At 45.1% G+C, this 12,271-nt stretch overlaps 1 protein-coding gene across 5 annotated transcripts in view; it reads right to left on the bottom strand.

Annotated features, from left to right (window-relative positions):
* Positions 1–677: 677 nt before the first annotated feature.
* LOC115577344 (fidgetin-like) overlaps positions 678–12,271 on the bottom strand; it is a 50,898-nt gene continuing 39,304 nt past the window's right edge. For all 5 annotated transcript variants that reach the window (XM_030410380.1, XM_030410375.1, XM_030410377.1 and 2 more), the window contains one exon: positions 678–6,740. In XM_030410380.1, the coding sequence (XP_030266240.1) occupies positions 4,468–6,732 (2,265 nt within the window). In that variant the 5' untranslated portion in view covers positions 6,733–6,740 and the 3' untranslated portion in view covers positions 678–4,467. The remainder of the gene's footprint in view (positions 6,741–12,271) is intronic.

Here is a 12,271-nt window from a genome sequence, read left to right as displayed (position 1 = left end):
CGCTGGCGGTCTGGAAACACTACAGTTACAAGCTTTATATCTGATGGACAAAAAAACAAAAAAAAAAGGCTTGTGTCATAAATTATTTCTGATCATGGCTATAGCATGTTTCAAAGTGGGAAAATAAGGAAAACAGCAGCCCTCGGCGCACTCTAACCTCTCGCGAAAAGCGTTTTGAGGTTTTTTTTTTTTTCCCGCGGATAATTATAGAGGCTATACAGCAGCTTCCCACACCTCCACCAGCTCCACCAGCAGCTATATAATGATACCTTGGAAAAATGTAGTGGGCAAATGCACATCATTTTCATTAAGAGTACATCACGTAATCCAAATTTCTTCTTTTCGCGACGGAGAAAAGATAATTAACGCTTTAATGTTTTGGTCTTGCCACTCTTACCACAGCAAGAGAAATGAATTGTTACATTTTAATGAGAGAAAGCGACAGCGCCGGCGTCCTTTCCCAACACGGATGATTTTATAATTGCACACAAGGGTGACTAACTCAAGGCTCATTAAGGCGATTTTTCAGCTGGGCTATTTTTTGGCAGGACAATACATACATTTTCCACTGATAAATAAATTTGTATTAATCTCCTTTTCTTAATTCATCCCTCGGCACCCTTAATGTGGACGGTGACCGAAACAAAAAAAACAGAAACAACAAGATAAACACCATATAATCTCCCAAGAAAATGTCTTTAATGAATCGTTTGTTGCTGCTTGTACCTAAGATTACATGAAAATACATTGACTGCAAGTATGGCAACATATTCACACATATAAACAAGTGGTGCATTTTTGTATTGTATGTATAGGTATGTACAACAGAAAACACGTTACACTCTGGTTTAAAGTTGTGCAAGTGTGTTATATATACTAACAATTTATAAAATTCAACACACTAAATAAAAAAAAGAAGAGTGTGCCCACGTATATACACATTCACACGCGCACAACCACAGTAGTTCACAAAAGATTAAAGCAAATGTATTGGATTATACATTTCCGGGTCGCCTCATAGGTCGACCCCGACCGTCACCCCCCTCACAAGTCGCTTGTGAGTGTTTTTTTGACGTCAGTGTTTATTAGGTGTGTGTGTTTTTGCCTACAGCTCGGATCCGGCGGCGACAGAGACACACACGCGCGCGCGCACACACACACACGAGGCTATGCTGCAGCCTGCGGTTGCACCATCAGCTAAATGTTTTAAGTACAGTCATCTGAGGTAGACTGCGCAAAAACTTCATGGTGTTATTCTCCCCCCACTTCTTCTTCTTCTACTTCTTCTTCTTCGTCGTCTTCTTTTTTTTTTTGTGTAAATTTTTCAATGCATTTTTCACAAATGTCTGACATTTGGAAAGACGTAAATCAAATACCACGTGTGTGTTTTGTAGCCATGAGGTAGAAATGCTTTAAAGAAGAACTTTAGCGTCCGTTTAAAGAAAAAAGGTTTCCCAAAAAAAGAAAAAGAAAAAGAAAAGAAAAAAAAGAGAGCTAGATTTAAACACCATGTAGAAAAAGGTCAAGACACAAAAAGAAGGACCACAAAACACGTAACAAACAAGCGTAGCATTGACCGGTGTGTGTTTCAAGTCGTTTGTTCGTCGGCTGTGGAGAGAGAGCGCCTGTGCTGTTGATGTGTGCTCTGAAGTGCATTAGTAGGTTTTTCTGTCTAAAGGGACTCTCTCTCCAGAGGATTTGCTGACAGAAGGAATTCTGGTACAGATTGTTTTGAGGGTGGTTTTCTGACGGACCACTCTGCTTTCCCCCTCTTGTGCTGCCGCCACACTGCCTGGCTTGTCTTTCCTTTCCGTCAGTTTTGCTGATGCTCAGCAGAACTTCCCCCCCACCCTCCGCATCAGGTGCTGCACTGATGGTGCCTCGACCAGAGATAGCAGCACAGAGTGGGCCGGCACATGCAGTCTGTAGCTCAAACTTCAACACTGATATTATAAAAAAAAAATGTTTTTAAGAAAAAAAAGAAAATACAATAAAAGTGTAAAAACTGATCATCAGCTCAGATAAATGAAATCTCCCTCGGGATAAATATCAGACGAAACAAAACGAATCAAAGCGCTGCCGATTGGCATTAATACAATTCGACAAAACAATATCACACAAAATGCTTTAGTGCATGTACATTAAACTATCTTAAGTACTCCCATGTCACGACAGCAGAGCTAAAGGACAGCGTCTCACACAGTGACAAGGAAGAGACAAAATTACATTCCAATGCAATACAACGGGCAACAGATAACCCTCAGGTAAGAAGGACTTTAAGACGTGTGCCGAAATTCCTCACTCATGTTACAAAGCTGTTTTCAATAAAAGTTTGTATCCAAATGCATTTAGATTACGTGCTTTGTGTCATCTGTGTAAATATAGTCAAAAGTAAAACTGACAATACGATTACAGATGAGAAAAAAATAGGATTTGAATTGGATTAGTTAGTCTGGGGCAGTCGCATCTATAATTAAAAATCTATTTTCTGATTGAAATTTGATTAACATATCACGGCCACTTCACGAAAAACACTAGTTGTGTTAGAGAGATCGCAATCAATCAGAATTGTTATTATCAACTGACCTCCGACCTCTGGCAAAGACAGTGATTTGCTCTTGATTTGCAACTTTACATACTAAATTGTAGACATGTATCTGCTGGATGAATGACCCTGTCTAATTACAATTACAGGAGTGGTATCCCATTCTGCAGCTAATCCAGTTCAAATACAGCTAAACAGTCAGAGTGACAAGGCAACTTTGCAGAATCCATACTTGTGTATTTTAGTTGCGATTTCAGATCCCTTGATCCTAGTTTCCTGTTTTAAAAACAGTTTTTCCTTGAACACGACAGATTAGCTTCTTACTGATATCCAATATGGCATTTCAGGCTGAAACCAACAACAGTCAAACATTTAATAAATTGTCTTTGATATCACTGTGATTTAAAAGAATATCTCCACATTTCAGGAAATATGCTTATTTACCCTCTCGCCAAGAGTTTGACCGAATATAAGGCTAGAGCTAGCAGCCTGATAGCTTAGCGGCAAATATAATCACTCATTTTTTACACTTCAGCCTTAACAGCCATGTTTGCTGCCATGCTAAGCTAACTGGCTGCTAACACAAGCTTGATCTTCTGAATTAAAAGGTCCAGTGTGTAGGATTTAGTGGCATCTACCAAATGAAAAAATGCCAAAGGCCCTTTCCAGTGCCAGCGTTAGGTTTGTCCATTCTGGGCTACTGTAGAAACCTTGAACTCAAGGTAAGAAAGCAAATCAGTGTATTTCCCAAAGTGTCAAACAATTCCCTTACATTTTTTGGAGCTGCTTTTAGCATCAAGTTCAACATCGTCAGAGAATAAATGATAAATGAGACGATATTTTGCGCATTTAGCTGACAAACTGATGGCGCCTCCATGCAGCCTGACCATATAGCCTAGATCACATACATAATATAAACAATGTTGATTATGGTTGTTTTAATAAATATACAACTCCCACTATCCCGGCTCTTGTAACCCCCAAACGGCAATGCTGGGCAACGCGGTTTTACATTTTTTAACAGCGATGGAGACAAGCTTCAGGATTGGTCAAGTAGAAACAGGTAACTAATGCACCTGTTGTGAGGAAAAAAAAAAAAAAAAAGAAAAAGAAAGAATGTTTTTTACTCTCACTGTTGATTATGTTCCATCTTTCCAGAACATATCTAGTACATTCATTGTCACCTCTTTGCTATCTATCCTAGCCAGCTGAGGAACACCTAACACTGCTTCGTCAAACTGCCAAACCACCGCGGATTCTCCTGTCAGATCTTAGTGCTTTTCGTCAAAATATCTTGAGGTACTGTACAATTCACAAACGCTTTCCTGAGTTTTGTTTGTTACGTTTGTTTGTTTGTTTTGCAGACACAGGATCAGAAGAGATGAGTGTGAGTCAGGGCCCAGACTACTGCCGCCCTGATGGATTACTGCTCTTAGCAAGACAATAAAGAATGATTGACCACCACCGATGGCAACTGTCAATCTTTGTTTTTCAGACTCGCTGCTGAAGTTTTAAAGCTCTTAATAATCATCAGCTCATGCCATGAATGTAGATTGTGAGGCAAATAAACAAAGAAGGAAAATCAGAAAGCACCACTTCAGGCACTTGGATAGCCAACTAAATCTCAAGAACAAGAACATAAAGATATATACACAGACACTGGGGCGTCTCTTCTGAAGCCAACTTCTGAAGCAATGTGTAAACAATGCCTGTCAAGCATTCAAATTAAAACTCTTGCTCGTTAACTGCAAAACTGCCAGTTGTCTCATCAAACCAGGTCTCTTGGTGCATCTAAACCCTGCTTGTGAGAACTCAGTGGGCTTGTGTTGGCCTTCTGTGTGCCTTTCCCTCCAGCACAATGCTTCTGCCCTGAGGGGAGGAATTGTGGATGCCTCTTTTTCTCAAGGGCGGAATCTATCTGTTCACTGGCTGCAGCCGAACATTTTGTTCCACTCAGTGTACGTGTCAATCTCTTTCTGCGATATACTGGCTTGGAATTTACAAAAGACACTCTCAATGTCCTGGTAGGTGAGGGGCCTGACCTGTCCCCTGGGCATCATACCCGTCATGTCCATGCCCTGTGCAGAGACATGTAACAGACTGACGAGGGCCTCCTGGCAGAGTCTGGCCAGGTCCAGTCCGGAGAAGCCCTCGGTACGCTGGACCAGCAGCGCCAGCTCCTCCTCACTCATGCAGTATTTGTGCTGCGATTGAGCCAGGAGCTGGTTCACGATCTGGTGTCTGGCTGTGCTGTCCGGCAGGGGCACGAGGACCCTCCGAGCAAAGTACCTGCGCAGCCCTTCGTCCATGTCCTGGGGTCTGCTTGTGGAGCAAACCACCAACACTTGGTTGCTTCCGTCCTCGCCTGAGCCCATAAGGAGCGAGTCCAACTGGGCGAGTAGCTCCCCCTTCAGCCGGTTGATGGGGCTTTCTTCACTGAGGTGGGCTGACAGCAGCATGTCCACCTCACTAATGAACAGTACTGAGGGCTGCCTGCAGCGAGCCACCAGGAAGGATGCCCGGATAATTTTTTCTCCGTCTGCCAGCCACTTGGTGGCCAACGTGGAACCGCTGAGCTGGAGGAATGGTGCACCCAGCTGGCTGGCCAGGCAGCGACCCAGCAACGTCCTGCCGCTGCCCCTGGGGCCAAACAGCAACACGCAACGTGGGACTGGTCCCAAACTGCTGAACATGTCCGGGCGCAGAATGGGCCACAGGACCTCCTCCTTCAGGGTCGCCTTGGCCAGTTCTAGTCCTGCAATGTCACTCCAATCCACTGGCGGACCCTGTTGAACGATTTCAGAGGTAACCATGTCTAGGAGGTGAGGGTCACTGGTTTTTAGCTGCTCTTCGGCAGGCCGGGAGGAGGAAGTGGATGAGGAGGAGGTAGGCCCTGGTGCTGAGTGGGAGAGGTGCAGACGATGATCATCAGCACCTTGCTCACTGAGGGAAGGGGAGGTGAAGCTGACAAGGGAATCTGCTGAGCGGGACCCCCCCAGGGTGGAGGAGACGTAGGCCGGTGGAGTCAGTGGCCCACCAGTCACCTGGCTGCTGTACTTCCTCTGCTGCTGCTCCGAGGACATCGTGGACTGCTTCTGAGGATTAAAAGGTAAAGACGCCTTTTCAGCACTTCTGTCAAATCCACCACCACTGGCGCTGTTGGCGCCTCCATTTGTACTGCTGCTGTCTGCTATCCTGTACATTGGGCTCTCAGCTGAGCTCCGAGCCTGGCCATAGCCAAAGTTACCGTAAGTAGAGTCTATCTCTCCTTGGCCTGTCATGTAGAAGGCTTTCCTCTTCAGTGAGTTGGAGGAGCTGCTGTTGAGAGGAGTGGGGGCGATTGGGGTCAGGTTGTGGCTCTGGTATGGGTATCCAGGTAAAGCAGAAGAAGGGGGTAGGGGTGTAGGTGCAGCAATGCCTGAGGGGAGGTATGAGGAAGGAGGGGGCGCTCCCCCAGGGCTGTATCCTGGCCCGACCGAGCTCTGGGCTGGGTAGCCTGCTGGGGGGTAATTATAACTAGACAAGTTGGGGGAGCCTCCGTTGTAAGCTGGGACTAAAGTGGGGTGGGAGGGCGGCGGAGGGGGTGGCTGCAGAAGCCCAGAGCTGTGCAGTGGGGAGGGAAGTGCTGGGGTGGGGGCAGACTGGGAGCTGTAACTACTGTGCAGGTAAGAGCTGCTGTATGCAGGGCCGTATTCCTGAGAGGGCATGGAGGAGGAATGGAGGGCCGTGGCAGTGTGGCTCCCACAGCTGCTGCTGGAGTAGCTTGGCTCACTCAGGGTGCTGGAGGCCAGGCCGGGGGAGCTGCACATACCAGACACCACCTCTGAAGCCGCCGCCACACCTCCCTTTCTGACAGAAACCCCCTCTGGGATGCAGCTCATGGGATAGACGCCATCCTGCCATGGCTCTGATTCACCTTTCCGGCCATTCATCACCCCGGGGCCCTCTGAATAAGAGCCCGGCATCTCCAGAATGCCGGAATACTTCTCAGCATACTTCTTAAGCAGGTTGGAAGCAGTGAGGGCTGAGATGTCGTCATTGGCCCAGGCGTACTGGTAGGTGGCCGAGCGCTGCAGGTGGCCGGGCACCGCCCTGTAGGCCTCGGCCTTGTGAGCTGGCGAGCGCGTAGTGGAGGAGATGTCGAAATGCTGTTCGGCCCACTGGCTGTGCTCGGGGGTCCACTGCATCTTTAAGCCTGAGAGAAACGAGACACAGACAGCGCATGTGAGCACACCGACATGCTAAAATCATTTTAGCAATAATTAAAATGACAACACCTTCAAATTGCCTGCGACGGAAGGTGGTCAATTAAAAAGGTGACATTCATCTGGAGGCTTGTTTGCTGAGGCTTTATTTTTATTTATTTATCTCCCCGATTCGTGTCACGAGAGGGTTTTGTGCCCAACTACACATGAAATGTTAATTTCCACAGATCATGAAAAGGACGGCGTGTGTCTGCAGGTACAGTGCGGCACAGAGGGATGGTGGGATGGCTGGTTACGGCAGCCTAATGCACCCTGGCCAGACCAATAAGACAGAGGCATTGAGGGTCACTCTATAATCCCCGGCTCATCTGAGGTGGCTGGAGATGGGTTTGAAAATGCGCCTCGCAGAGTGCCACAAAGCAGCACACACACACACCCATACACATCCAACCCCCCTCGGCTCACGGTGCTTTCATCGGACACACAAACACACACAAACCTGTGCTCAGACACACAGGCGTTTAAAAAAAAAAATATCTGTGCCTGCACTCAGGCGTGCGGACGTGCACACGCGCACACACAAGCTCGCATCCACTGACCCAGACGGACAAACACAGGCACGCACACAGTAGCTGTAGCGAGCAATGAATTACAACACATTGTGTCTCAAGCTTAGTTCCTGTCTGCACAGCTCCACCTTGACCTCTCTCTCTACCGTTCTCTTTACCTTTCTGTCTGCCTCTCTTCTTTATGCCTCCCTGCCGCCTTGTCTTTCCTCTCAGCTTCTCTTCTTTGCTTTTTTTTTTTTTGTCGACCATTTTCCACCTCCCCTCCTGCTAGATCCTCCTTTATTTCTCTTCACCTCCTTTTATTCTGACTCCATCTATTTCGATATATATCTCTCCTTTTCATTCCCTTTCTGCTCTTTCTTCATGGCCACCCCTCCTCTTATTTACTCCCTCTGTGCTCGCTTCGCCTCCTCCCCTCCCTCCCTCCTTGCTCCATCTCATCTCAGACACACTCACCTGGCTCTCCCCTTTATTGCCTCAGGAGGCTGGAGAGCCACTGTTTCCTTTAATCCCAGCCAATGCCATCTGCAAACACTGACAGTCACACAGCGACTCCATCGTTGTCTCACTATCAAAGCCGTGGCGCTATCAAAGGCTGGACGGGGCGTAATCACAGCAGCCGCACGGCAGATTGAACCCTGTTTGATTTGACTTAGTGCACACAAATAAAGGATAATATCGGTGTCATTTAGGCTGCTTCCTCCGACTTATTGACTGGCGGCGGCTGCATGTAGAGATCCACAGTCGGGGGTCTGGTGAGCAATGCCTCCTTCGGAATTGGTTTATGTGTGTGTTTTTGTGCCTGTGCGAGTAAAGCAGGCGTGCACAATAAAATCCATTCATGGAGGAGCAAATCTTCTCTTCCTCCCATCCATTTATGCTACCGCAAACACAGACATACACGGAGAAAAAAAAAAAAACGCACGCACGCAGGCACAAACACATACACGTTCACACTCTCTTGCTCTCTTTTCTGAGGCCCTGTGTTTGTTTGGTAACAACACAGGCGAGGAGGGGGGGAATCCCCAGACTCCTATTTCCTCTCTGATTCTCCTCTCTAGCCATCTCTCGGCAGACGCCAGTGGCTAATTAGCAGAATGGCGATCTGCTAATTGTGTTAATTTACAACATTTTAGCCAAGGGGAGTCTAGCAGGGGCTGGCAAGCCTGTCACCCTCCCAGTGTACCGAGCAGGGAACGCCTCAGACAAAGAGCTGAGCGGAGGAAAGTTTTGTATTAGCTGGGAGGCTCCTTTAATATTGAGAATATATTAAGTGGAAGCAGCAATATAAAAGGGCAGTATTTCAAGGAGAAAATTACCAGTCAGGAAGACGGGACAAAATAAGAGAAAATGAGGCTTGAGGCCAAACACAGGTTATACAACAAGCCTTCAATAGCAGCCTGGATTGTATACACCATTATATTGTTGTTATGTGCTTTTTTATGTACAGAAAATCAACGGTAATACAGTGTCAGGATCCAAAAGAGGATGCAGTTTGTCCTTTCACGCACTAACTAGCAGACACACTTTGTTTATTCTGTCACGCCTAAAACCATATAATCCCAACACATAATGAACAAAATAATAATCCTAAACAAATAATGTCATTATTGAACTGCTGAACTGCGTCATCGAAAGCAGAGCAAATGCAAAATGTTCAAGGGCTTTTAAAGTTGCGTTGTTCTCAGTATTGTATTCTCAAGTTACATGTCTGATCTGTAGCCAGAAGCAAAAAAAAAATGCTGGTCCGGCAGTGCGCGTGAAATCTCTATTATTTCCACATTAGCTCGTCAGCAATAATAGATAATACATAGCCGAGGAGAAAGTGGGAGACACGTGGCAAAGGCTCTGAAGACCGATTCAGCCGTCAGTGTACACCTTCTCTCGCTAATCCACAGTCCACCCACCGCCACCCCACATCTGACTCAGGAGCTACTGCCGCTGCAGAGCGTCTTCTCAGCGTCTCGTCTTGAAGGTTTGAAGAAGCGCGGCTCTGAAACTGCCTCACTGACGCCGAGGTCAGGTTCTGCTGCAGAAGTATCCACCTTCACTTGTCATTCAGTCATCTTCCACTCAGTAATCTAATCACTGACCACCACTGTTGAGCAAGACATAACGACTGTGCCGTCAAGTACTCGACCCTGATCCATAACAATATAATAATAATGTCTCTATTTAAATTGCTGGGACCTGACAGATGGGGTGAAGTATCACTACATGAAATAATGTTAACATGAGGATGAATCTGATTTACCATAAAAAACATGAAACCATATAGGTGTATAATTTCCATGAACAGGGTGTCTCAAATTTGCGTTAACTACAAAACAAAGGGCAACCTAAGCTGCGGTAACTTCACTCTGTTTCTGTATTCTGGCTTGGTAGTGGAGTTATTCTTTGGCTTGTTATTTTTTAGACTCTTGAACCTGCCTTTGCACTTCAATGCTCTCTTTGTTACAGAGCGCCTTACTAGCTAACACAAGAGAGCCACAGAGAGGAAGGTCCCTCCCCTTCAGATGGACCAACATGGGTCCTTATTTAAGATAGAATATGGTAGTTAATAGGGAGAGAGAAGATCAACTTCTGATTCCGTTTAAATTGTGCCACAGGTTAAACAAATGATGACTGTCAAATTAAACGATAATTTTGGCGGCAATAAAGTTGTGTCAGGGTGACGGCCATGTTTGCATTGGTGACTTATATTGTGCAAGACGATGCAGTTCACTTAGCAGTTACGTCTATCCTTCGCTAGCTGTAATAAGCGTTTGCAAACACACATTTTGACAACTGGACGTTTTGGCGATTCATTTAGCTACCCATGCAAGAGCTAGCTAACAAGCTAAAGTAGCTAATCCTGATAAAACATGACTAGCCTCGCGAAATAACATAGCCATGAGTGTGTTTGTTCATCAATCCGTAGGTCATCACACAGGGAAAAGGGCCGACTCTTCTCCACGTTGAAATATTTTGGTTAATTTTAACATCAGCCAACAGTTGCTACACTTAGCTAGGAGGCCATTTTAGATGTTCATGAAACACCGACTGCACTCGATACATTCCAACAGCGCTCTGATTTATGAACCACCCCAATCAATTTGTTGTGGCTATCTTTAAATCACATCTTTAAATGTATACCATTTATCTATTTATTCATCAAATATTGATGAGCTATAAACGTATACAAATTAAGCAAATTATGAGTTTAAAATATTCAAAATAAAGCTTGTTTATAAGGAAGTGAAGCATGTTCATGAAACACCACAGAGAGACAGAGCATGTACATTTTTTTTTTAGGATTCATTTCAATCCCAGTTATTTTAAACACTAATTTACAATGTTTCCCTCCTTCTGTAGTAGTTCAGCATTGCAGGATTAACTACTCCAACTGATTTGACATTTAATCCCCCAAATTGTGTCACTGCAGTGAAGTTATTTTTGAATGCCAGTCTGCAGTGACATGCAATCAAGCAAGAATGTTCGGATGTGAGCATCAGGGTTGTTTCAGGACAAATATCAGCTGATTTAACACACGTCCTGAGAAAACAAAAAGCTGCACGGCGGCGCAAAACGAGGCAAAATATTATGACGTGTTGGGACGGACGTGTCTTTGCGCTGTCAGGACGAATTGGCCAGTTCGGGCTTCATTTTAAGTGCCAATGCTCCGGTTTCGACTTCGCAGTGCAGGGACGCGTGCACAGAAATGGACGGCGCTGGAAAATAAGAGGAGGGGACGGAGGAGACAGAAAATAAAACAAGCCCTGTGAATCACACGCACCCCTTCCCTCCGCATAGTTTGACACTCCATCAAACTCCGATATGTCCTCCATTTAAAGAAACATGAATCTTTCTAATTCCGTCATTAATAAAGATAACATATATAAAAGAGTGTGTCAGGCTCCATCAGGGCTTTCATCTCCTCTATAATGAGGTTAATGCAGAGACACAGTGATTACCCCAGCAATGCAAATGAAGGCCAAATGATAACTTGCACTATTTAAATAAGGTAATAGCGATTACTCTACGTTATTCAAATGAGGACGGGCGCTTTGAACTGAGCGCTTTGAACTCGCCGGCTCCTTCTTCCAAAACATATGAGGATTGACTTTGGAATCATTCAGTGTGTATCCTCTAATTCAACGTGATGTAAACCAAGGGCAGCGCGCAAAGCAAAGTCACTTAAAAGTGGCGGCGGTGGTGGCGGCGCAGGGTGGGCGGGGTTAACTAGGAAAAAGATGTTCAAGGTAGCCACTCCTTCACTCACTTTGAAAGGACCTTGAGAGTCACTCAGTGGCTCTTGAATTCATCGTCAATGCCGGCATATTAAAAAGGTTCACTGTAGTTTTGGAGAAGAAATTAAACATTTCAATATCTGCAATATAAATGGGATGATATTTATTTTTTCTGCAGCTGAATAGGCGAGCTGTTCTCAGAGGAAAACACTGTTTTGAAGCTAGAAAGGGCGGCAGGGTCCGCCACGCACAAAGTAAAACACTGTCAAAACAGTTAGTTAATTTAGTTTTGTCATTGAAGATCTATGTCTTCTGATTCGAACTGCTTCCTCAAAACTACATAATGCGCCTTTAATGAATGACATCACCAGCTTCAAATGCCCGCCGTTAATTACCAAAACTTTCAAGGCCCTTTTCATATTTCAACTATGAAAAGGGCCTTGAAAGTTTTGGTAATTAACGGCAGGCATTTTTCATATTTCAAATATGAAAAGGCTTCTGTTACTTGTCGAGTCCAATCCACTCTTTTTTGTAAAAAAAAAAACGAGTGTGTAATAGCCTCATGTATAGACTCATAAAGAGCTTTCAATTTTTTCTGTCATTCCTTTTTTTTTCTCCTCTTTTCTGATTACAGCACCTCCACAAGCTTTTCAAGGGTTTTTAAGGCCTGAGGGAGGTTTTAAAGCATTTCGATGGACACATGCAGCAATCTGTGCGTTTGTG

Source organism: Sparus aurata, chromosome 24 (assembly GCF_900880675.1).
Source record: "Sparus aurata chromosome 24, fSpaAur1.1, whole genome shotgun sequence".
NCBI lineage: Eukaryota > Metazoa > Chordata > Actinopteri > Spariformes > Sparidae > Sparus > Sparus aurata.
Note: the sequence above shows the minus strand (reverse complement) of the source record. Positions and strands in the feature narration are given on the sequence as shown.